This window comes from Pezoporus occidentalis, unplaced genomic scaffold, assembly GCF_034315485.1.
Source record: "Pezoporus occidentalis ecotype Australia unplaced genomic scaffold, CSIRO_AGI_Poc_V1 ctg255, whole genome shotgun sequence".
Taxonomy (NCBI): Eukaryota; Metazoa; Chordata; class Aves; order Psittaciformes; family Psittacidae; genus Pezoporus; species Pezoporus occidentalis.
The window spans coordinates 423,706-448,564 of NW_026914448.1; the positions used below are offsets into that span (position 1 = coordinate 423,706).

At 53.6% G+C, this 24,859-nt stretch overlaps 1 protein-coding gene across 6 annotated transcripts; it reads right to left on the reverse strand.

The window, feature by feature from the left end:
• Positions 1-514: 514 nt before the first annotated feature.
• On the reverse strand, positions 515-24,817 carry ARHGEF10L (Rho guanine nucleotide exchange factor 10 like). 6 transcript variants are annotated; one of them, XM_062623591.1, is made up of 29 exons: positions 24,684-24,817; positions 23,736-23,845; positions 18,344-18,428; positions 17,823-18,005; positions 17,674-17,701; positions 17,166-17,251; positions 16,968-17,051; positions 16,508-16,683; positions 15,977-16,093; positions 14,720-14,828; positions 12,703-12,809; positions 12,409-12,486; positions 12,157-12,336; positions 11,342-11,458; positions 11,162-11,254; positions 10,752-10,925; positions 9,995-10,140; positions 9,200-9,384; positions 8,988-9,103; positions 8,676-8,803; positions 8,493-8,593; positions 7,327-7,445; positions 6,967-7,053; positions 6,621-6,850; positions 6,378-6,532; positions 4,820-4,965; positions 3,163-3,337; positions 1,613-1,735; positions 515-1,528 (listed from the first exon to the last, which is right to left on the reverse strand). In XM_062623591.1, exons 3-29 carry the CDS (start codon positions 18,378-18,380, stop codon positions 1,044-1,046), a joined length of 3,765 nt encoding a protein of 1,254 aa, XP_062479575.1. In that variant the 5' UTR covers positions 18,381-18,428; positions 23,736-23,845; positions 24,684-24,817; the 3' UTR covers positions 515-1,043. The 6 variants fall into 6 exon arrangements, with proteins under 6 accessions (XP_062479575.1, XP_062479576.1, XP_062479577.1 ...); XM_062623592.1 differs by lacking the exon at positions 23,736-23,845; XM_062623593.1 differs by lacking the exons at positions 23,736-23,845; positions 24,684-24,817 and adding an exon at positions 23,031-23,292 and having other exon boundaries at positions 17,823-17,987.
• Positions 24,818-24,859: the final 42 nt, after the last annotated feature.

The window sequence follows — 24,859 nt, forward strand, 5'->3', positions numbered from 1 at the left end:
AAAGACTTTAAGGGCAAAGAAAGAAAACCCCAGCAAAGCACATTTGATGGCTAATTAGAAAACGACTGAGATCGGTGCGAGGCGGATAATCTCAGTTCCCTGGCAGCAGGAGCCACGCGGTCCCATTTCAAGGTTGAGCAGTCAGGAATATCAATCTGATAATTGTTATGCTACAAATGAAAATCAAATTGAAGCCAGTTAGAGGATGGCATTATAAATTGATTTAGTCCTCAGACAAGTTTCCACCTCCCTGGCCCTGGGTTTCTCCACTATGGATGGAGCGAAGTCTGGGTACCAGGGATGGAAGCGATGGGGTACATCCTTCTCCCCATTTTCCCCTCTATCCCACATCATTTCTGCAGGGAAAAAAAGGCATTTGGGGATTTCCTATTGCTACTTAGCTCCAAGGATCTGCACATCCTCAAATGTGAACATCTCAACAAGCCCTTGTGATGCTGTCGCTGAAACAAGAGTAAGAAAACACTTGCACCAAAAGCACTGCAAAGAAACACACTGATTCCTATAGGGTTTATTTCAACGCTCCCAACATTTCCGTTCCTCTGGAAGCCACTTGTACTCAGCTCCCAAAAGCAGGGGATTTCTAACAAATATCCTCAATTCACAGTCAAAAAATGCCTATTTCAGCAACAGCCCCCATTTTGGCGCAACCAGCACCCACTGAGTGCTCCCACCACTATTTCTGCATCTCCAGGTGCCCCAATATATACAGATTCTGTCTTTATACAGGTAATAATATACATCATATTTATATATATATTTATATAGAGAGATATTCACACGCAGACACACAGACGCCTTCGGCAGAAGAACCGGCACCTCCAAAGCCTGCAGGGAGGTCACCGTTCCCACCGTTAAAAACTCCCCTTCCAGAGCTGGATTTTTGGGGGAAAAAAAGCCCATTTTTCAGTTTTTTCCTCTTTAAAAAACATCCAGGGTGATGCCCCCAGGGCAGGACCACCCCCGGCAGCTTTTGGGTGGCTTTTTGAGGTAGGTGCCAGGTGGAGGGGGCCGGTCCTGGGGTGCTATAGCATCAATGGGACCTGCCAGATGAGCAGGGTGCTGTCGGCATCGCTGCCCCGGCGCGGCGATTCGGCGTTGAAGTTACGGTAACCCCGGCCCCCCGAGATGATGGCCACGGAGGAGATCTCCTTGCGGGGGGTGTCACGGGCACAGGGTCTGCTCCGCACCCACACATCGGGGTCATCGGCCATCTCATAGATGGAGCCATCCTCCTCAGTGTGTGCCGGCGAGCCGCCGACCGGCGCTTCCCGCACGGACAGCAGCTGCCCCGGGAGGTGGGACGTGGACCGGAGGCGATACTGTAATAAAATCCCTTTTTTCCTCATTTCCCGAGGAGGGGGTCCATCCAGTTCCGGGGGTTTCTCTTCCTCGCCCTCCTCTTCCTCATCTTGGTCACCCTTCAGCACATCAGGTGCCAACGTGCTCAATGCCACCGCTAAGAACTCCACGGGGCCACCATGCCCGTTGAGGGACACCATGCCTTTTCCTGCCAACGAGAAGAGGGAGGTTGCTAAAAACAAGCCCCTAAATCAGGTTGAATCCATGTCGGGTGGGTTGTTTGGGTGCTCACCAGTGATTTTGGGGATGCCCTCCAAGCGAGGCACGGGCAGCAGCACAATGATGCCCTGGTCAGTGCCGACCCAAAGCGAACCCTGGCAGATGAGGAGACTGGTGACACGGACGTGTTTGTGACCTGTGGGGATAAAAAGGAGGATGAGGGATGCCTTTACCGCAGCATCTTCCCAAATAACCCATCACCAATGGGTTCTTCATGGAGAACATACTCCAGAGCCCCCTAAAACCAAGCAGTGCCTTTGGGTGAAGGTCTTCACACCAAGGAGAGCGTTCCAGGTATAAATAAATCAAAAGAAGAGGAGGAAAATAATAAAGCAAGATTTCTAATGGCAAATGAATATTTTATTGCCAGGACTTAAGGCTGCACGGCGTCAGCCTCGTCAGAGCAATCTATCTGTGGAGATGCAACTCTGGTTGCTCTGGGAGGACTTTATTAATGACCTGTCGAGTTAAAAAGGATGAGGGAGAGCAAGTTCAAAAGCGCATTAATAGCTGCGCGCACTCGCCCAGCAAGAAAAGGAAGTGATAAATATTTTAACAGGCCCTAAAAAGCAAGAGGAAAAGTGACTGTACAGGAGTATCGTGCTCCTGACTAATTACACAATTATGGAGCTGGAACAAGGAGGGAGACAAGCTTGTGAGCCCGGCAGGGGTGAAAGCAGCATGGGTGAACGCAGCTGGGAGATGGTGCTGGATGGTGAGTTAGAGGAAAGAGGGGTGCTCAGGGCAACGGCAGTGGGGTTTGTGCAGGGATGCATGTATGGGTGCAAAGATGCATGTATGAATGGAAGGATGTGGTGCAAGGATGCATGTATGAATGCTAGGATGGGGTGCAAGGATGCGCACATAGGGATGCAGATGGGACAAGGCTACATGCAAGGATGCACACACGGTCTAAAGATGCGGTATGTGGGTGCATGAAGGGTGCAAAGACGGGGTGCATGGATGCACACACATGTGCAAGGATAAGGCGCACACAGAGGAGCAAAGATGGGGTGCAAGGATGCATGCACAGGGATGAAGATGGAGCAAGGCTACATGCAAGGATGCACACATAGTCTAAAGCTGAGGTGCATAGATGCAGGCAAGGGTGAAAAGATGGGACGCATGGATGCACACATGGGGATGAAGATGGGTGCAAAGATAGGGTGTGAAGATTCATGCAAGGATGCTCCCAAGTGCAAAAGACGGGGCACAAGGATGCAAGATGGGATGCATGGATGCACACACATACGCAAGCATGGGGTGCACAAATGCAATGATGGGATGCACTCACATGTGCAAGGGTGGGACGTATGGATAAGAAGCATAGGAGCACGGGTGCAGACTGGATGCATGGAGGTACACATGGGTGCAAAGATGCCACCAGTTCCCTCGGCAGTCAGTGACAGACTGGTCCAAGCTTTACACCATTAACCAGGTCAATTCCTTGCACAGTTCCTCTGCAATTCAGCACAGCCAGAAAGCAAAGCAACATGCCTATGGGGTGATGCCCCAATATGCCCATTCGTTGCAGTTAAGAGCCAGAGGGAAAGGGGAGCTCACCTGGGAGGACAAAGGTGGTCCTGGTGGCGATGTTGATCTCCTGCAGATGCTCCAGTGTCTCAGTGTGGAAGAGGCGGATGGAGGAGCCCGAGGAAAAGGCCATCCAGACCCCACTGCCTGCCTTGATCATGTGTGTGACGCTGGCCTCTGTGTCCGGATGGGCCTCGAAGGTTTGCTGCCAATGGGGAATGGCAAATAGGAAATCAAAGGGTTGTTCCCTAAAATTGCTGCTGGTTGGGGCTGTGTCCAGCTTTAGGGCTACAAAGCTGCATGGGGAGGGGTCCAGAGTGACTTTGAGGTCCCATCCCAGCTCACCAGCTCTGGTTTTGGCCAAGGACACTGAAAGCAGCTCATCTCCAAACCCTTCTTGGGTGATTCTGGGATAAGGACACAGTCATTCCCACCCCTCCAGGGTTGGTTTCTTCTTTAAAAGATTCATTTGCCAGACTAAATGTACTTGTAAAACCCATCCCAAGATGCGACGGGACCTTCCTGCTTCCATCATCCCTGGAGACATTCCAGGCCAGCCTGGATGTGGTTCTGGGCAGCCTGATCTAGATGAAGATGTCCCTGCTCTTTGGACTGGATGAGCTTTGAAGGTCCCTTCCAACCCAAACCATTCTATGATTCAAACCCCAAAAGTCAGCGATCAAAGGCTCAGCCCTTCCACAAGAGCTATGTGGGGATCACAGACTGATCCGTCTGCTTCCCAAGCTCCCTGCCTGAGCATCTCCCTGTCAGATACAGGATACAGCCTGCAGGAAAACCACCTTTTCCACATCAAAAATCCCCCCTGCTGCAGCCTGGGCAGGATTGAGGGATTGCCCATTGTAAAAACTCATGTTGGCATCAAAGAATTAAACCACTGAGGGAGAAACCTGCATGGAGCAACTTCACCTTCCTCTCTCCTATGGCTTTGAGACGTGGTTTTGCTTCAGGATTTAAAAGCAGCAGCAAAACCAGGAGCTGGCATTGATCCCCTGGACCCAGCATACAGCATCCCTCTCCCCACCAAATCCTGCCCAAAACAGGGGTGAATAGACATCTTTAACATACCTTAAAGTCTCTATTCCTCCTTGTTCCCCACCCCACATGGGTTTTACCCCCTGACGGCTTATTCCCAAGTCACCAATCCCATCCAGGCAGACCCAAGACCCTATTCCCCAGCTCTCCATCAAACACTATTTACTCCTTCCCCCTTCCCTAGTTTTGCCTCCCCCCATCACTTTCATTCTGCAGAAATTCCCACCTGTCATAAATAAAGCCAGAGACTGGAAACGAATCCAGCCCTCGATGCATTATTCATCCCCGGCACCGCCGTTAGGCTGGATTTACGACAGCTAATACATGCAAACTAAATTTGGGCACTAAATGTGAAAATTAAAGGTGGCGAAAGAGGTTTTTTTTTTTTTAAAGCAAAAAGCAACTATTCAGCGTTCCCTGATTATGCAGCTGCGGGAGACGTCTCAGCATCCTCCTCCTATGACCCAGTGTGGGAGAGAAGGGACCCAAAAGTGATGAAAACCAGCCCAGAAGGGTTGGTTTGGGCATCACACAGGCAGGGATGTGCCCATGCACGTGCATTAACCCAGTGTGACTCCCCCCCCAAAGCCACCCCACATGGATGTGGCACAGGGGTCCTGCTGATGCTCCCTACCTGGGTACGGAGGCTGGTGGCATCGAGGACAGTGACCTGATTGGCACAGCTGGCCCAGAGGGTCTCATCCAGCGTCAGGAGAGCTCGCACGGGGCCGGTACCCACAGCCAGGCGGGTGGGCTGCTCCGCCGGGTCCCACAGCCCCCCTGCAGCAGAAATGAGGGGCATAAAATGATCAGCAAAAGGGAAAAAGCATCTTCAAATGCAGTTGAAACCACCCTCAATGTCCCCAGTGTCACCCAGGATGCCTCCGAGCATCCCAATGCCACAACCAAAAGGATGAGGGGAGTTCGCAGCCAAAGCTTCAACCCCCCCAAAACTCCTTTGCCCCCATGCAAACAGCTTTTTAGCAGCAAACAACTGGCCACCTGCAACACTTGGGCATGTTCTTTGCAGGAAAAGCCAAAAAATCCCTTTTTCCCCTTTAAATTTAGTTGCTCTTGAAGTGACTCTCCAGAGCCGATTCATCCGGGACCGATCTGGAGTGTCCCTGTGAACAGCATCCAACCTGGATGCGGATGAATTCACCACCACCAGTGGCTGAGCAGCTTCAATAGATAATTGCTCTCATTTTCTTAGCTCCAATACAGTTTTTCTTTCTCTAAATCCGTAAGATCTGAGGGATAAAAGGGCCCTTTTGGGGCGCTCAGACCTCTGCTTCCATCCGCAGGGGGTTGCAACCGAGCCGCCTTTCAGCACATCCCAATTCCCATCGTCAAAACCAGCTATTTTGGGAAAGCTTTTGCTTTCCAAAAAGATGGGGATAAGATTAAAACCTCCACCCCGCAGCCCTGCCAGCCGCTTGCTGCCTTCAATGTGCATTTACGCAACCCAGATTAAATGAAAGCCGCTTTAATTGGTGGGAAAGGGGATGAGCAGCACCCCAAAATGCAGTTTAAGTGGCTTTACTGGCTTCGCGTTGACTTGGGTGCTGCTCGCTGCAGGTCCTCGCAGCTCAAATGAGGGGTTTTGTCCAAAATTAGGCCGGTGCAGCACAAGATTTGAGGCTCTTTCCTACCCTCTAGTGATGAAGCAAAGGTACTTAACAGCCCAGGAGCCCCTGCAAGCTGCAAGCCTCGGCCTGAGCTGGAGCCGGGGAAAACAAACCCAATGTGAAGCTAATAAAGGAGAGGGCTTTTGTGTGGATGGGGTTTGGAGGGGCTCAGTTTATAGCACTAAAAAGGTGGGGGTTTAAAGCCAAAAGCTCTGAGACCTTGTTCATCCCATTGTTAGACTCAGCCTGCAGCCCCCTCGTGCAGCCACCCTACAAGCAAACCCTTTGCTGCCACATCAAGCCCTTGCACCACAACTGTTTTCCATGTTCTCCCCCAAAACCAAGCCCCTCTTGCATTTATCATGGCAATGCAAAATACCTGGGCTATTATTTAGCATGGGCTGCGAGGAGAAATGAAATAGAGGGGAAAATACATTAAAACCTAAGATTTAGCACTATTTAGCAGCCAGCATCTCTCACTAGCATGAAGAACCTCCCGTTCCCTGTTTTTTGGGTGTCCCACCAAGAAGCCTGCTCCAAAAGCACACTCAGAGGTGTCCTCACCATTGCTCCTGGGGTATGCAGCCACGGTCCCATCCTGCAACCCCGCAAACAGGTACTCAGGGCTGTGTCTCAAGCAGAGGACGGGTTGCAGTCCTGGGCTTTTACAGGTCAACAAGCACGGTGTCCCCGTGTCCACGCTGCCATAGACTGCGATGCTGGGGAGGGAACAGGGGAAGATGCAGGAGATCATATGCTGGTCCTCAAGGTTCGGTGCTGGTGATGGCACCCAAGACGCGGGCTCACCTGCCATCCTGTAACCCCAAGCACACGGTGGGATGCGGGGATCCAGGGGGCTGCTCGGTGCTCAGTCGGGGTTCCTGGGTTCCCGATGGGTCCCCCTCGCCCAGCTCAGGGATGTACTCCATGCACAGCACCGGTGATGCCACCGGGAAGGACTTCACCGTGCGCGGCACAGCGCGGTTGAGGGAGAAGATCTCCACTTGCCCCCCTGCGCCTTCCTGCCCCCCTCCAACCTGCGTGGAGCGGGGAAGGGAGGTTAGCACCAGCCACCAGTGCTGCAGAGAGGGTCTGCAACTAGAGTGACCCAAACCGAGCGGGTTTTGGCCCATTTTGGGGTGGTTTTGCTTACCCAGAGGTAGCCCTGTGGCAGCGAGGTGCTGACGGCGGAGAAGCCCAGCAGTGAGGACTGCACCGGGTTGTGCACCGCAGCGCTGAGCTGCAGGAGAGAACAGGATACAGGGGGCTGTAGCACCCCCAAATTACCCCAACACATGCAAGGTATCAGTGTGTGCCCCAAAATCTGGGATCCAGCCACAGCATTTCCAGTTTTCCAGGGTGGATCACACCAACTTCTGCCTTTGCAACCAGCATGGCCACCCCATCCGGCCCATCCATCATGGGATTTCTGCCTTTATGTCCCAAAATGCTGGATGTAAAAGGGAAAGGAGGTACTGGAGAGGGTGGAGAAGAGGTTGGCCATCGCTCCTACCTGGAGGTCGAGGGCCTTGGAGAAGGCAGGCATGTGGCAGGACAGGATAGGGCACCAGAAAGGAGCTTTGCTCTTCTTGTCTTCATCAGGACAGAGCCAGCCCGGCTGGTTCTCCTCCCCTGCGGCAAGCAAAGGACATCAAGGATGGCCAAGACACCCCCCAGCATCCCTTCCCTCCCTGGTAGGACCCCAAAATGAGGAATTTTATGTGCAAGGCTCTCATCTCCAGCCCCAAATCCCCATCATCTGTGGACCTGGGGTACATCTCACCCCTTTCCATCAACAACTGAACCCTACAGCAGCACACAGCCAAGCAACCACCTTGAGCAGCAGCAGAAAAAGCCCCCAAAACCCAGATAATGTATATGCAAAGGAGGCGGGGGGGGGGGGGGGGGAAATCACCCTGATGTGTTTCTTCACATTAGGCTTTAATGTGTTTTCATTTCTAACTCACGGCTACAGGATTATCCCTGAGGCATCCCAGATTAAAGAAGAAAACAAAAAGCCAAACAACACATAAACTGTTTAAACCAAGAGAATCAAAAATCATTCCAGCCTGGAGGCACCCGAGCACTCAAATAGGATTTCAAAGGATTTATTTTGGTCTCCCATTAAACTTATCTCTCTTTTTTTTTGCTGCAGTGGCTGGTGGAGTTAAATAGGAATAGGGATAGGGAAGCTGCAGGAGGGATGGCTCCTCCCTTGCTTATTCATAGAAGCATAGACTGGTCAGAAGGGACCCTAAAGCTCATCCAGTTCCAACCCCTGCCACGGGCAGGGACACCTTCCACTAGAGCAGCTTGCTCCAAGCCCCTGTGTCCAACCTGGCCTTGAGCACTGCCAGGGATGGGGCAGCCACAAGTTCATCCTATTTCATGGAAAACAGGTCACCCTGACACCATTGGCATGAGAGCCAACAGAAATCCATCACTGTGATGCCAACCTGGAGATGCCACCCAACAGCAGCAAAATGCGAAGTATTTTGAGCCAGAATGAACCAATCCCAATGATTTCCAGTGTGCAAACCCCAAAATGCTCTCCATCGCCTTGCTCTGATTCTTCCCCCCACCCCATTTTGCATCTGGAGGCTTGAAGGGATGCAAAGCTCCCCCCAGCTCCCAAATTTGGCTTTCCAAAGCAAGGGTGATGCCCACAGGGCTACTCACGTAGTCCTATCTTGGCCAAGTGCAGGCGGTTCACCCAGGAGATCTTGCTTAAGGGGTTTGGAGTGATGAAGACCACCATGACACTGATGGGGCGGCCAGATCTGCATAGGGAAAGCATCACCAGGTTGATCTTCAGCCTCCTCCTCGGGATGGGAAGAGCCCACCTATGATCCACAAACTCACTTGTCCGGCTTCCCAGGCAGCAGGAGACGGAGACGGCACTTGTTGGCGGAGTGGATCTCCTCCTCCTTCACCTTCATCATCCTCTGCAGGGCCAAGCACCAGTCTTGGGCCACCGTCATGTTCAGGTTCTAAGGGAAAAGCCATAAACGATGGAAGTGCCTTCAAAACAAGCCTGAACCATCCCCAACCTTCCATGGGGCTCAGGAGGATGAAGTGTCCAGTGATCTCTGAGGAACCACATGGTTACTGCAAAGCATCCAAGCTCCGTTCTACCCAATCCACGAGTTCCACCATGTTTTGGCATGTAGATACCTGGTAGGTGCCATGCAAGGTGCTGATGAGAAGGGTGATCTGCTCCACCACCGCCAGGTCCTTCTGCAGGTCCTGCAGCTCCTGGAAGAGCCGTGGTGGCCCCAGGTAGACTTTATCTTGGGTGGAGAAACAGAGAAATGAGGTCTGTGATGGATGCTGCATCCCACCCCATGGAAACCAGCCCAACACCGGCTCAGAGGATGGGTGCTCACTGTGGGAAGCCTGCCCGGCTGGAGCGTGCTTCTTGGCACCAGCGTTGTGGATGACAATGTTGTCCTTGTCATAGGCACCGCTCTCCTGTCCCACCTCCACCACCTGCACCTGCGGGAGGGCCGTGCTCCACTTCACCACGTATTTGGGACCCAGGGGCATCAGGCTGCTGATTTCCAGTTGCCCTCTGCCAAGGGAGGATGCAAAGATACACGTAAGTAAACCAACAGACACCATGACTCGTCCTGAAAGCCCTCACAAAATGCACTGTGCAAGCCAAGCCCCATTTGCAACCCCACACCATGCCTGAACCCCCAGACATGGGGCACGCAACCACAGCAGACCACGCTCAGCACCTACCCTCGGTTCACCGGCCTGGAAGAGGGAAAAAATGATTAATAAAGAGGTATTATGGGGAACTCAAAGGTTTCCCCCTTTGCAGCATCAACCTCCACCAAGCCCTGAGGTCTCAGCAGGCTCCCAAACCCCACACCAGCTCCAGGACCCCACAGCACCAGGGGATGGAGGCTTTGTGTGGATGTATGCCAAAAATGGGGGGCAAACAACCCCCAAACCAAGTGAGTTTCCCCTCCAAAACAAGGTTTGACATGGTTTAGTGATGGTCTTGGTGGTCCCTTGGGTAATGGTTGGACTTGATCTTAAAGGTCTTTTCCAACCTGGTCGATGCTGTGCTTGTAAGGTGAAGTGGGTTTACAAGTCCTTTGGGTAGCGCTAGCAAAACCCATGTTGGTGGCTTTGCAAAGTGATTCTGGGGGTCTGGGGCCACCAGCACGTACTTGAAGTTGATGTTGGCGCAGACCAGCATGTCGTTGAGCAGGAAAACCTTCCTCTCCTTGGACTTGATGAGCTGCCCGCGGTCCCCATACACCGTCTCCGTCAGCGTCTCACAGAGCAGGAGCTGCCGCTGCCCCGAGCTCAGGAGCTGCAGAGGGGATGGAGGGTCAGCTCGGGGGCTCTTGTGAGGCTCCTGCCCCACATTTGGGTTGCCTTTCCCCTATTGCAAGGGTTTTCCTCCAACCAGGAGCATGCACATCCCTAAGCTCCACAGGGACGGGTGTGCAACATGCTCTGAAGCCACAAGATGCCAAACTCCTTTGCACCCTGGATGTCCAACCACCAAGAAGGCAGAGCCATGAAAGACCAACATAGCCCTTTTTGCAGCCCCTCTTGAGTCTCCTTTCAATCCCCAACCCTAAATCCCGGTGCCAGGATGAGCTCCACGGGTGCCCCGCTGTGGTTTTTGCCACCAGGGCAGTCCCCAGCCTCAGGATGTGTCGCAATAGTTTCATTTAAGGGACTTCTATTCCACCAATGGTTGCAAAACCAAGCAGCTGGTCCTTGCTTTTCCGTGGAGAGGAATTTCCCTGCACCAACCTCAAGATTTGCTTGAGCTCAACGCCCTGCTGGAGAAAACAGGGGTCCCGGCTTCCTGAAGCCCCCGACACGGAGAGGAAGGTGGAAGCAGCAAAACTCAACCACCAGCTCCAAAATCCACCCAGCAGGAGGAGGAGGAGGCGAGGCTGAAGGACCCACCTTGTTGAGGCTGCTGCGGTCGCTGATGCTCTTGCTGAGCTGTTGGATTTCGGCAACTTGGTCGGCCAAGCGCTTCTGCTCATTGAGCTTCTCTGCCAACGTCTCCAGCTCGGTGAGGGCCAGCTGGAGGGACAAGCGGTCTGCGTGGCCCTTGGGGGTGTTCTTCAGCATGTCCTGGAGCAGGGAAAGGATGGGGGACAAAAGCCACCCCAGGAAAATCAGCCCTGTCGAGGACGCGATGACTGGAGGCACCTTCAGCACCTCCAAAATCAAAGCGTGGGAGATGATCCTTGGGATGGTCCCCGAAGACACAACCAAGCTGGCAACCCCAAAGCATATCCCTTGCTAAACCCTTTCTCACAGCACCCAGGCTGCAAAACAAGATGTGTGCAGGAACCCATCACCTGTACCTGCAGGAGCAGGATGAACTGAGGGAACCTCTGGATGGGCTTCACCATCAGCCCATAGAGCGTGACCCGGTCGGCACTGGCCATCTGCCTCTTCTGCAGGGGGGAAAAGGCAATAGAGAGGAGCTGTCACCCCTAACGGTGACCAGCAGCACCGTGCACCCACATGTGGGTCCTGCTGACCTTGAGGAAGTCAAGGAAGGCGGGTTTGGTGAGACAAGCCTTCTTGATGAGGGACATGGCAGTGGTGAAGTTGTTGACGTAGTCACTGTAGACGTCCAGCACCATCGACTTGGAGAACTGGGGAGAGGGAGGAGAGCTGTGATAACGTGGAGCTCCCCAAGAAATGGGGGTTGGCAAAGTAGGGGATTCTCATCTATTTCTGGAGTGAGCCCAGAACTGATGGGAGGGCTGGAGCAGCTCTGCTCTGGAGCCAGGCTGAGAGAGCTGGGCTGGGGCAGCCTGGAGAAGAGAAGGCTCCTGAAGGGGAGACCTGAGAGCAGCTCCAGTGCCTGAAGGGGCTGCAGGAAAGCTGGAGAGGGGCTTGGGACAAGGGATGTAGGGACAGGCCAAGGGGAATGGCTTTAACCTGCCCGAGGGGAGACTGAGATGAGCTCTTAGGCAGAAGCTCTTCCCTGGGAGGGTGCTGAGGTGCTGGCACAGGGTGCCCAGAGAAGCTGTGGCTGCCCCATCCCTGGCAGTGTTCAAGGGCAGGTTGGACACAGGGGCTTGGAGCAAGCTGCTCTAGTGGAAGGGGTCCCTGCCTGTGGCAGGGGTTGGAGCTGGAGGAGCTTTAAGGTCCCTTCCAACCCAAAACATTACATGACTTCATATATATATATATATGTATATGCATACACACACATATATATGATGCTGAGGATGCTGGTTGTACCCCACGTTGTGATTGCATCACTTAAACCCTGCAACCCATCCCGCTATCATTGAGAGCGGTCCAGGGGGAGGTTTAGCAGTGGTCCCCCAACTTTCCCTCCTACCGAGGCCACAAAGAGGTCCCCGATCTTCTCTGCTGAGTCCCACTCAGCCACACGGGAGGCGAGGGCGATCTGGAACATGGAGTGGCACTGCAGGATCTCCTTCAGGCGGAAAAACACCACCTGGCACTTCCTAGCACTCAGCACCTTCGGCTCCATCTCCATCAGCGGGTTCCTGTAATCCTGTGGGAGATGCCGGTGCATCAGCATCCCTGAGCCCCTGTGCTCCCCATCCCAAACAAGGGGTTCTCCCACCTGCAGGATGCGTTTCAAGGAGTCCACGTAGCTCCGCTCGCTCTGCACGATGGAGCCCAGGATGTGCCTCCGGACCACCTACAACAACAGTGGGGCTCAGCCGCTGTGCCCCCCCTCCCCGGCCAGCCCCAAACAACAGGATGGAAGAGGGGAATGTGGGCGCAGCGTGCTGCAGAAGTGCTGACACAGCAGCATCGCTCTCTGCTGACTTGCCCTTTCCCTGGTTGCTCAATCATGGGACCAAGGGGAAGCCGTGGTTTACCCTCCCAAAGCTCCAACCCGCCCCACACAGACCTGCTGCGGGCTCAGCCCCTCGGGCATGGGGCCCAGCTCCGGTGGTGGGTGCTTCATGTCAGACACCGTGACCTCCAGGAAACCCGTGTCCTCCTCCTCCGAGTCCCCTGCAGGGAAAACACCCACAACCACACACCCAATAAACCCCGGTTTAGCCCGGTTTGGGGTCTAAAGTAAAGCCTGCAGCCCCATGAGCTGCTTCGGCTCGGGATGCGTCCGGGTTTGGAGATGGACCCAGCGTCCTCCCAGCATCGCATGTCCCTACCCAAGGCCCGGCCACTGTCACCGGACACCAGCATGAGTCAGGCTGCGAGCAGGGACCGAGCCAGCTCCCTGCAGGGAGGGGACAAAAAGGCTCCTTGTCCCCAAAAGACCACCCTGGATGGAGGAAGAGCGCCCTCGTCCTCGCTCCAAGGGTGGGTGCAAGCAAGGAAAACGGGGGGGGGGGGAAGGAGCCAAGAGCAGCACGCAGAAGGAAACACGGAAGGAGAGAGGTGGGTGCCTGGTGCCCGGCACGGGGACCCCTTACCCGAGGCCGAAGCAGCCGAGGAGGAGGAGGGTGAGCGGGCCAGGGCGGCATCGCGGTACAGGGACGGGCGCTTCTTCCACATGGCCCCAGCCGGCCGCCCCGGCCCCATCCCGGCGCCTATAAATAGCCGGTAACGGGGACGACCGGGCTGGAGGGGAGGGCGCTGGTGCCGGGTGACCTTTTTCCTTCCCTAATTTTGGCAGGGAGGATCACTGCCCTCGGCTCCACAGAGATCCTGCCCTGCAGCTACCTGCCAGGGGGCTGGGCTCTGCTCCCGAGGAACAAGGGATGGGACAAGAGGAAACGGCCTCAAGCTGCACCAGGGCAGGTTTAGATGGAGCTGAGGAACAATTCCTGCCCCAGAGGGTGCTCAGGCATTGGAACAGGCTGCCCAGGGCAGGGCTGCACGCACCGTCCCTGCAAGTGTTCACATAGGCTTCCAGTATCTGAAGGGGGCTACAAGGATGCTGGAGAGGGACTGTAGTGATAGGAGAAGGGGTGTTGGGTTCAAACAAACAGGGGAGGTTCAGGTTGGAGATAAGGCAGAAGCTCTTCCCTGTGAGGGTGCTGAGGCGCTGGCACAGGGTGCCCAGAGAAGCTGTGGCTGCCCCATCCCTGGCAGTGTTCAAGGCCAGGTTGGACACAGGGGTTTGGAGCAAGCTGCTCTAGTGGAAGGGGTCCCTGCCCGTGGCAGGGGTTGGAACTGGATGATCCCAAGGTCCTTTCCAACTCTAAACTACTCTAGATTCTAAGCCATATAGACAAGGCCCTTAGTAACACAGTTTAGTGGTAGACTTGGTCCTGAGCTTAAGGTTGGCCTTGATCTCAAAGGTCTTTTCCAACCTTATTGATTCTATGATTCTGATTCTCCCCATTTCCATGCCGTGGGGACAGAGCATTCCCACGCCCTACAGCACTCTGGGTGCAAGATGCTCTCCAGCATCCCAGGGACACCAAAAGCATTTAATCTAAGCCACGCTGGGGTCATGCAGCAAGGCTGGGACACACACACACTGGATACCCTGGGCAGCCCCAGCCTAGCCATGAGGCTGCCCACCAGGATCCTACCTCCCCTGTGATGCTCCAGGGAGACCCTTGAGCTCCGGCGGTGCTTTTCCGCCTCCACCACCCTCCTCCTCCGCTCCCCATCCCCTACACGACAGCAGGAGGGTTAGGAAAACACCCCCCAAAAAAATCAGGGTTTCAGGGCAGATCCTGCTCTGTGTCCAAAGGGGGCACCCATGGGTGCTGCGTGGAGGGGTCACTGCCTTGCTCCCGAAAGGACAAGGGTGTTTGGAGCGAGACAAACCAACCAAGCTTGCATGGGGATGGCAAAGAGTGAAAAGATATCAAGTAAGAGCTTAAAATGCCCAGAACAGGTCAGCAAAGATGAAAGCAATAGGATTTGTAATGCGTTTTTTTAAGAAAATACCCTCAAAAAGGGAGTTTTTTGGCTCTCAAAAGCAAGGGGAGGGTTATCCCACCTACCTGGCGCTTCTTTCCGGTGCAGGAATGTCACCTTCCTCATCACTGCAATCTTGGTCTTCTCCAAACCATCCTTGGTGCCACTTTTGGCTGCTTTCATCAGCTGGGTCATCTAGGTTAGGGGGATGAGAGGGAGCAGGAGGGCTTGAGGCAGCACCAGAACCCCATTTTAGGTATGGGTACAGTGGCATCCCTTTGGGAACATCCCCTCTGAGCATCATTCTTCATTTTGGGTCCAGATACAGTGGTACCATCCTCCTGGGGACATGCTCACCGAGCATAGTCCCCCATTTCAGGTTTGGGTACAGCAGTACCATCCCTTTGGGAACATCCCCTCTGAGCATCATCCCTCAGTTTGGGTCCAGATACAGTGGTACCATCCTCCTGGGGACATCCCTACTGAGCATCATCCCTCAGTTTGGGTCCAGATACAGTGGTACCATCCTCCTGGGGACATCCCCACTGAGCATCATCCCTCATTTTGGGTTCGTATGCAGTTGTTACCATTCCTTTGGGGACACCCCTTTCGAGCATCATTCCCATTTTGGGTTCTGATACAGTGGTATCATCCTCCTGGGAACATCCCCTCTGAGCATCATCCCCATTTTCCCATGCAGCCCGATGGGGAGGAAGATGAGGCACGTGGCTGAGGAAGGAGGATGGCTCCAGCATCTCTCCTCCCTCTGCAGGGACACAACTGCAAGCAAGCAGGCATGGGCAAAGCATGAGCATGCAGCAAAAGCAAAGAGGAGAGAGGGAAGGGAGGCACAAGTGCATCCATCCCCTTCTACTGGCTGGGGTTTTATGTGGGAGAGAGCAAAGGCTGGGGGTGTTGGACTTTCACACCTCAAATCAGAGCAGGTTTAGCCCAAGCTGACATCAGCGTCTCCTTCCCAACCCCAAACTGGCCGTGAAGTACCAGCCTGGATGGTTTGGGGCTGGGAAAGGCTCAGGAATCTCCTTTCCCACCTGATTTCCACCCTGTTATCAGGGGGAAAAACCTTCTCAGATCCATCTATCCCACAGGAAACCTCGCTTGGTCCAAACGCCCCTTAAAAGAAAAAGACAAACACCCAAAAAGCAAATGGTTTGGGCAGTTGCAAGACAGATGGACACGAGAGGCAGCTCTGTGATGTTTAACTCAAGGGTCTTCTCTTCTGGGGGATAAAATGGGATGAATTCAGCCTGGATAATCTCCATGAGAGTGTTTTCCCGCCCCTGGGAAGATTTGGGGGACAAGGGACAGAGGAGGGACAGTACCTTCCAATCGTACTTCTGCTTCAGCTCCTGCATGTCTCTCCCCCCAACTCTTAAAGCCAGGATGTCCCTCTTAGTCCTGACGTATCTCTCCTTTAGTCTATTCAGGTCTGGAGAAAGCTGAGCCCAAAGCAAACCAGGCAGGAGGAGAAGGCAGAGGAGGCAGAGAAGAGATCCAGGTAAGCAGCCAAAACACAAAAAAGAGGAGAAATCATCCCAAAGCAGCACAGTACAGGCAGATCTTCCCCATAATCCAGCTTCGCTCGAGCAGGGAAAGGAGGAAGCGCAGGGAAAGGGCAGCAGCCACGCTCCAGCAGTGCCAGGATGCGGAACCAAAGGGAAAAAGAGTAAGGGAAGGAAGAAGAAACAGAAAGAAATGAACCCCCCAGGTTTGAGGCTGGCTTCAGACCGGCTGAGCCGGGGAACTGCAGCATCCTCTGCGTCACCATCAAACCTGGCTGTTCCGGTGCCTTCATACAGCAAACCCAGGGGAATAGAAGGGAAACAATCACAGTAAATAAAGTCAAGTGTTACCTTGGGCTGGAAGGACGCCCGCTGCTTGGCCGGCTCAGCCTCTGGCTTGGTTTCCTCGCCTGAATCCTCACTGTAGCTCTCGAACTCGCTGGAGCTCCAGCCCAAGTCCTCCCCCAGGCGCGTCCCCTCGCCGCGCTGCACCTCCTCGTAGATCAGGCTGTGCTCCGTCCCCAGGCCTGGCAAGCAAACACCAGCTCCTTTTCCATCCAGGAAGGCAATTCCCTCTCCCCAGGGACCCCAAATCCTCAGGGTCTTGCAGCCCTGCTGGTAACACTTCTGCCTTCATCCCTCCCAAACCCCAGTGGTTTTCCCGTTGTTATCCCCCTCAGCATCCTCCTTTAGGATGTGCGTCTCCTTCGCAGAGCATGCCTCGGTTTTCCCAGCTGGAAAATGGGCTCGTGTTCCCACGGGAACCCACAGAAAATGGGGAATAAAGGTGGGGGGATAGGTCTGTCCCTACCATCCTGCTCAGCATCGAGGTTTTCACAGGGGACATCATCGTAGATCACATCATCCTCCACCTCCGGGAACTCAAAGCGCACACCTTTGGGGGGACAAATCCAACCCCAGAGACTCAGGTCAGCGCCCAAGGATCAAACCAGGATGGAGAAACCTCTCCCAGGCCTCGGCAGCCTCCTTTTCCCAGCATTTTACCCACCTTCGGGGCCGCTTTTCCTCTTCCAGGTCTGGGCACCGATGTGGGGGTCTCCACCAGCCTCCCCATTGCTCACCCCCACTGGCAGCCTGCAGGGAAGGGGTCAGGGAGCCCCTCAGGGTGCAAATGGGGTGCACGCAAGCCCTCACCCCCCCATAACCCTCTATCCCTATTATTGGGGTTCACAGGCACAAGATAAAGCTTGTATTTGTGACACCCCCCCCCAGCTGCATGCCTCCTTCTTCATGGATTTGGGGGGGCCTGGGTTGCAGGCTCACAGCGGCTTTTTAAGTAGATCCAAGCATCCCACATGGGAATGACACAAGACCCCAAAATAGCTTTTTCAGTGTTGTTTGCTGCAGGGCAGGAGGATGCATCAGCATCGGGGAGTGCAGGGAGAGGGTCCCCCCATCCCTGGTGGGGTCCCCCCCCTCCTCCTGCACTCCCATGCATGCTGCAAGCCCTCCTTCCAGCCAAATTTGCATCTTTCTCCCCCAAAACCCCCACATACCCTTCCTGGGTCTCCAGCACCAGCCCATCTGCAGAGAGGGAACAGGAAGAGAAATGGTGTTGGCACCCAGGCTTGCAGCAGTGCCACCCTGGGCATCCGAAGGGGACATGGTGGGGACATTGAGGACCCCCCCGGCCTGTGTTCCTCACCACCTCCAGAGCTGGTTGCACGGCGCCTGCGAGGGGGTGCCCGGAGGACAACTTCACTGCTGGGATCAGCCGCTGAGTCCTCCTCTTCCTCCTCTTCCTCAGTATCCTCAAAGTCAAAGGCTTCACCGAGGTCCTCCTCCCCGTGGGGCAGGGGGCTGGGGGTCTCTGGGGCGAGATGGTCACCTGTGAGCAGAAACCTTGTCACTTGTTGTCCCCCTGTGGGGACGCAGCGATGGAGGGCTGCAGCGATGGAGGGCTGCAGCGATGGAGGGCTGCAGCGATGGAGGGCTGCAGCGATGGAGGGCTGCAGCGATGGAGGGCTGCAGCGATGGAGGGCTGCAGCGGACAGAAAAGAGCATCATCCCCAAAGCATGCAAGATTCAGCAGCCCTTCAAGTTTTCATGATCCCCAAAGGCTCCAATGGGGATGTGGAAGGTGCCCCATGGTGATGCACCCTGTATCTGCCCAAACCTGGGTGTCTCCCCACCAAAATCACCCCAGCTCCCATGGGCTGACAGTACCTACTGCAGGGTGAGGGGACAGCTCAGATGATGCCATAGCGCAGGGGGTCCAGATGCTCCACCTGGGCCCTTCCCTGAGGCTTTCCTGTGGGAGAGAAGGAGAAATGGGTTGTGAGGGAGGATGAACACCCCTAAATCCATCCCTGCAAGAGGAGTCAACATGGGGAGACTGCGAGTGTGGTGGAACCAGCTCCAGCTGCTGCAAAACCTTGCAAGGAAGCAGAAGAGTCAGTCCCAAGTCGCAGTTTTCACTGCGAATCCAGCTCATGTGCAGCAAATCCACCCTGTACACAGCAAATCCATCCCCTGCATGGCAAATCCAGCTCCGAGCATCAAGCTTGAAGGTCCTGGAGGCTGGGAAGCGCCACGAATCCTCCTTGGGATCGATGGCTCATCCGCTCCCGTAACCAGAGACGCCTGGCATGAAGGTCACCAAGAGGAAGAGGAAGGACAGAGCTGGGACCCCCATGCCCAAGGGAGGATGCAGTGGAGAGAAATGACCCTGAGAGGGGATGCAAAGAACCAAACTCTGCTGACTTGTTCCTACTGGAAGCAGGAACTGGTGCACGATGGATGCCACTTCCCTGCTGCAGACAGCCTGACCCCCAGCAACCATTTCTCCCTTGCCTGGACCCTCATTCCCTCTGGGAAGTGGATACAGGGGATGCACTGACCCAGGATGATCCTTAAGAAAAGGATCTATTTATTCCCCCTGTACTGAAACCCCTTAAAGCAGGTAGGGAGGTAGAATGCATCCACCCCTAGAAAAGGGGTAAAGCCCTTGCAATCACTGCACATGCACAAGCTGATGCTGCAACCCCAACCCCATCCCACTGCAAACCCCCCAAAGCATCGAGCTAAAACTCATCCAACCCTTGCCCAGACACCAAACAAATTAAAGATAAACCTCTTCTTCCCCTCCTCGACCCGTGTTACTGCTGCAAATCCTCTTCCAGCCACCCTTGCAACGAGCCCATTGCCTCCACAAACACATTAATAGGGATTTGCTTGGGAGGAGGACCCAGGGACACTTATTTTTCCTCCTTGAACGCTGTTGCCTGCCCCTCGAAGCAGAAAGCAGCTGGCAGCCAAGGCTGCTCTCAGGTGTCACCTAACCTGCCTCCCATGAGGGTGGGAGCAGGCCATTCCCTTCACCCTCCCTTTCGCAAGCTCCGGGTTTTATCCCTATGGATGCGACGCCACCCAAGCCATAAACCCACCACTGTGAGGGGCACTATTCCCGCAGCAGTGCCTCCAAAAGCAAGAGCAAAGCAAGTTAAAAGCATTAATAAATGGGTAAAACAAGCCCAGCAGAGGGATTCTGATGGGCTTCATCCAAAAACCAGTTTGCTTACTGGTTTCGGTCACCCTTCCAGCAACACGATGGCTTCTGCGTTCGGAGAGGGGAACAGGAGGACGAGGCACAGCCAGGCCCCTGCAGCTCGATCCCGATTTGATCCCACTAGCAGGGCAGGAGAAGGTCGCATCCCATTTTGACAGTTGACATAAGCTCCCATCAGCCCAATTTTGTCCCAGGGCTGGTTATTTTCATGGCTGCTTCCAAGGAGAATCACCAGGTCTCCAAAACAACCCCCATGACCTTTAGCTGGGGCTGGCTAAATTAAGAGGAAAAGGGTTATTTGGCATCATTTGTCACAGCAAAAGTGCTAGGAGGGGCAGGAACATCCCAGTAGTAAAATGCATCCCATGGGATGGGGAAGGGTGGGGGGAAAGCTGGTGGGGTGCCCTACATCAGCGAGCTGCTCCAAACCAGGCTGAGATAGCAAAAAGGGGATGCAGAATAATGCGAGAAGGACGTGGGGATGCAATTGTAACCCAAGAAGGATGTGGGGATATGAGATCATCCTCGGAAATACGGATTTCAAGGCAGCAGGAGCTGCTGGGTCCTCACCCTGTCGCCAGCAAGCTGGAGGCAGCATCACGAGCCCTGGTTCAGCCCCGTCTCCCTCCCAACCTGGGTGGGGAGGGAAAATAAATAGATCCCGGTCTAAATAAAGCAGAAAAGCAGGAGCATGTGCAGAGCCCAGCGACCAACAACTATTTGGCTTTAGTTTGGTTATATTTAGCCACCAGGACAGAGCGACAGGTCCCAACTGGTAGGGCTGGGTGCCAGCCCCGAGGAGTCATCCCCCAGGAAAGCATCTTCCCACCAAATCCCCTTTTTCTTTAATAAAGGGGCTCCCAGAAGACAAAACAGGTTCAAAACCCCATAAAATCAGAGCAGGGAAACACAGCAGGATTTACCCTGGGAATGCCCCCTGCTTCTGTCTGCATCCCTGCCACGTTAATCCCTCCTTATAAATAACCCTGGCGCTATTTATAACAGATGGGGGTAGGAAATAGAAATAAGAATTAGCTTTTTTCTCCCCAAAGTTTCCCCCAATTCCTTATAATTTCTCCAAACGATGATCCCACATCCCAATGGCAGCTTCAAGGCTTATTTCCCCATCTGGATGATTTTCTACCATCACCTTATCCAAAGAAGAATATAGGAATAAAGAATACAGGAGTAGAGACTATAGGAATAGAGACTATAGGAATAGAGACTATAGGAATAGAGACTATAGGAATAGAGACTATAGGAATAGAGACTATAGGAACAGAGACTATAGGAACAGAGACTATAGGAACAGAGACTATAGGAACAGAGACTATAGGAATAGAGACTATAGGAATAGAGACTATAGGAATAGAGACTATAGGAACAGAGACTATAGGAATACTATTTGGATGATTTCCAGCACACAGGGTGCCAGGGAGAGCCCGGGTAAAGCAGGAATGTTTTCTCCCTAAATCCCAGTCCTTTACATTAATGATTTTAAATAAGCCAGCAAGTATTTGCTCCAAGGTAAGTTGTTTCCCCAGCCCACGTGGGTCTGTGCGGCAGCGTTATCTGTGTTCCAAGGGCTGAGTGGTTTATTTCCCAGTTTCCCAAGGAATCAGTTGCGGAGATTTGAAGTTGGCACAGTGGGAATGGGGGCTCCAATGAAGAAAAGCCATCCTCAATCCCCCAATTGGGCATTTTGATGCGGTTGGGGTTGGCAGCGATAAGGGATGGCTCAGCAGGTGGTGGGAATGAAACAAGAGCAAAGTGATGGGGTTTTTCCCCCCCAGATAAGCCAAAAGATGTTTTTTTTCCTCCCTAAAAAAAAAGGGGGTTATCCAGAAAAAAAAAAGCCAAAAGAGGGAATTCCCCCTAAAAATACTCCATGAAAATTCAAGATTCAAGGCAATTTGTGATGATATCTGAAAAACTCCCACCAAAAGGCATCATCTTCCAGGAAGAGCTTTTCCTCAACACGGTGTTTCCCTCTTTCACCTCAAAATGGTTCTTCTGGGCAAATACTCCAACTAAAGACCCAAAACCTGGAAAACTGCCACCGTTTTCCTCCTGATTTTCCTTTTCAACATCACTGATGAACCGGAAAAAATCCATCCCTTGCCCAGCTCGTGCCGTGAGTGCAAATGCAGGGGAAATGGGGGGAAAAAAATCAGTAAAAATTCAGAATTACAGCACTTAAATAAGAAAAAAGAGCCCATTCCACAAATATTTCTTATCAAGAAACCCCAAAAGCAAGAAAAAGCCTAATTTAGTGCCAAAAACCTCCCCAGTTTGATGCTTATCCCAATCTCCGCCCTTTAATGCTTTGCAAAGCAATTGCAAAGTTCACCCAGTGCAAAACTATCCTGGAAAGGAATTTGGAAGGGGAAGAATTTAAACAGAAACAACAACAAATGCATAAAAAATGGGGTTCCCCCCCCCCCTTATTAGTGCTTCCCAAACAATTCCTAACACTTTGGGGTCTGCTTTATTGCAAAGCACCAAATTAAAAGGTTTTGCACCCTTTTAAAGTGATTTTAACTCCTCCCGCTGCTCAGGGGTCACCTTCTTATGGCTAAAAAGGGACACAAAACCCAGCACCAGGCATTGGCACCACCAGATTTGAGCTCATGGACCCCACTATGCTTCATGTCTCACCCTGTTTGGCAGAACCCCCTTCTGCTTGAACTATCAAATATTGCTTTTTTCACCTTCAAAACGCATTTGTGCCCCTTTTTAGGCGGTATTTCGGGGCAAAATCTGTTCTTTGCAAGCTGCCATCTCCCTAAACCACATGTAATACATTACAACCCCCTTGAAACAGATGGGAAATGATATTGCAGGCACTTCACCCCCTTTGCAACCTTCCAGCAACGCAACCTTGTGCCCCAGTGCAACCAATATCCAAATAAATCACCAAAAAGGGGGAAATTCCCATGATTTGCCATCAAAATTATCCAGGAGGAAGCTCAACCCCCCGCCCAAAATTGTGTTTTCCCGCAGGTGCCGCAAATCCCAGCTGGGGGAAAAACCCAGGAGAGATTTGCACCCATTGCAGATTTGGGGTGAAAAAGCCCAGGAATGGGTGTGGAATTAGGGTGATGCAGCAGGAGCCACCTCCTCTCTCATTGCTGCTGCTTTGGGCTTAGGTATTTAATAGCAATTTAACAGATTTAAGGTCTTTCTATAGAAAACCAAAGCCCTGAAGCCTCGGCGGCCGAGGGGAGGCAAAGGGCGACCTCCTCCTCCTGCAAGAGGATGTGAGTCCCTATAGATATGAGGCTTATGCATATGGAGAGAGGGCTTTATGGGCAAGCAGGGGAGGGGAGATGGGGTTTGGCTGACCTGGGAAGGCCGCGGCTCCTCCGGCTTTGTATCCGCATCGGCCGAGCAGGCCCCCGGCGGGGAGGCAGCGTCAGGGAGAACAAGGAGAAATCCCCCCCTGGATAGGGATGGATCCCACAGACCCCTCCAATGGGGTGCCCAGGGTGGGTGACACCCAACCGGTACCCACGCACCCACCCCAGCACCCCCAAATCCCAGCGGCCGAGGGCTCGCAGCCGGATGGCAGCCGCGGTCCAGCGGCTGCACCGAGGGATGCCGGGATTTTGGGCATCTCCCCCCCGCCTTCTCCTCCTTCCCAACCAGCTCTGATTTACACCCCTGGTGTTCCCTATCCTAATAAATAACCCCCAGCAGGATTCAGCCCCGTCCTTGCCTTTTAACCCCTTATACGCCAGAGCAACCCGTTAACCCTCTCATTGCCAACAGTGCAAAACCAGCCTGGACCGGGGGGGGGGGGGGGATTTTGCAGCAGGAGCTTCCAAAATGGTCATGAAAAGAGGCATTTCCCCGGGATATTTTACACCAAAGCCATCAGCTGCAGGGCTCAAAGTCCCGGAAGGTGCCTCCACATCCCCATTCAGCTGCATTTCCCCCACACCACTAAGAAAAGACCCCAAAATACACTATATATTAAATCAGCGCAAGGACCCCCCGTTTGTATGCACTTAAAGGCAATATCCCGGCTACAAACTGCCCCCACCTTACCTATTTCATCGGTGTTTGGGGCTGTTTTCCCCACTGGGAAAGGAGTTTCCTGCCGCTGCCAAGGCCAGCACACCCCAGCTGCTGTTGCCCAGCCCTGCTGGAAAACACCCCTGGCAAACACATTCAGTAGCTGTCAGGTTTATTCCGGCTTGGAACCAGCCAAACAAGCCAGGCAGAAGTAAGCAAATAAATATATATATATATATATATATATATATATATATATCCCTTTATCCTGGTGCCCTTCGCATGGCTTGCAGGCAGCCGGAAAAGCCCACTTTTTCCTTTGGGATTGCTGCTTATGGAGGGGCTGAGCCCTGCCAGGAAAACCTCTTTGCCAGAGGGAACAGCACCCCAGCATCATGGTGGAGAGGGCTTTATCCCCTTTATCCCAATATCTGGAAAGGGGAGGCCCTCCACAGACCCTTCTGGGGGTCTGGGTAGCAGGAAAAGCATCTCAGTGGCAATGATTGATAGAAATTGAAGCCATCAGTTCTAGGTTTTCAGGTGGCATTTGAATCTTGAATCAAGCCCTCCCAAAGGAGCAAAGGGAGGGGGATTGCACCCTAAACCAGCTCTGCACAGGCAAAGAGGAGGGAGCAAAGAACACCCAAAGCGCCCACCCCTTTTGCAGGCAGAAATGCATCCATGGGGTGCAGACAGCACCGAGGAAGGTCTCAGTGCACCCACAGCTCTACATAGGGACCATGTACGTACAGATCCATGCGGACATACAGGGACTGACCCTCCGGTGAGTCACTGCTGCCTGGCAATTACTCAGTTTGCCACCATGGTTGCATTGGCAAAAGGGGTGAGTTTGTGCATGCACCGAATTAGACTGCATCCCCCCCCACACCTGGGTACCCTACACCCGCAGCAGCACCCTGCAACCCCCCTCACCAGGGTGCACCCTGGTGCATTCACCACCCTGAACCCCCAAACACTCACCCCGTGCCCAGCAAAACTGGGAGCAAGTTGGGATTTGGGTGCTCACAGCCGACGTGTGGGTGCCTGGGAGCACTGAGTCAGGCAGGGCTGGGTGCCAGTGGCAGCAGGGCTGGGCCACCCTAGGGTGCTGGGAGCTGAAACACCCCCCCAGAATAAACCCCTTCCAAATCAAAGTA

What these genes read in the sequence shown, in the direction of transcription:
- ARHGEF10L (XM_062623592.1), bottom strand. Translation starts at nt 18,380, where the DNA reads ATGGCATCATCTGAGCTGTCCCCTCACCCTGCAGTAG. An exon ending in AGCCGGGCAGGCTTCCCACA is followed by an intron (nt 9,104 to 9,199) that starts GTGAGCACCCAT and finishes TCTCCACCCAAG; the next exon opens with ATAAAGTCTACCTGGGGCCA. An exon ending in CTTGGCCAAGATAGGACTAC is followed by an intron (nt 7,446 to 8,492) that starts GTGAGTAGCCCT and finishes TGCTTGCCGCAG; the next exon opens with GGGAGGAGAACCAGCCGGGC.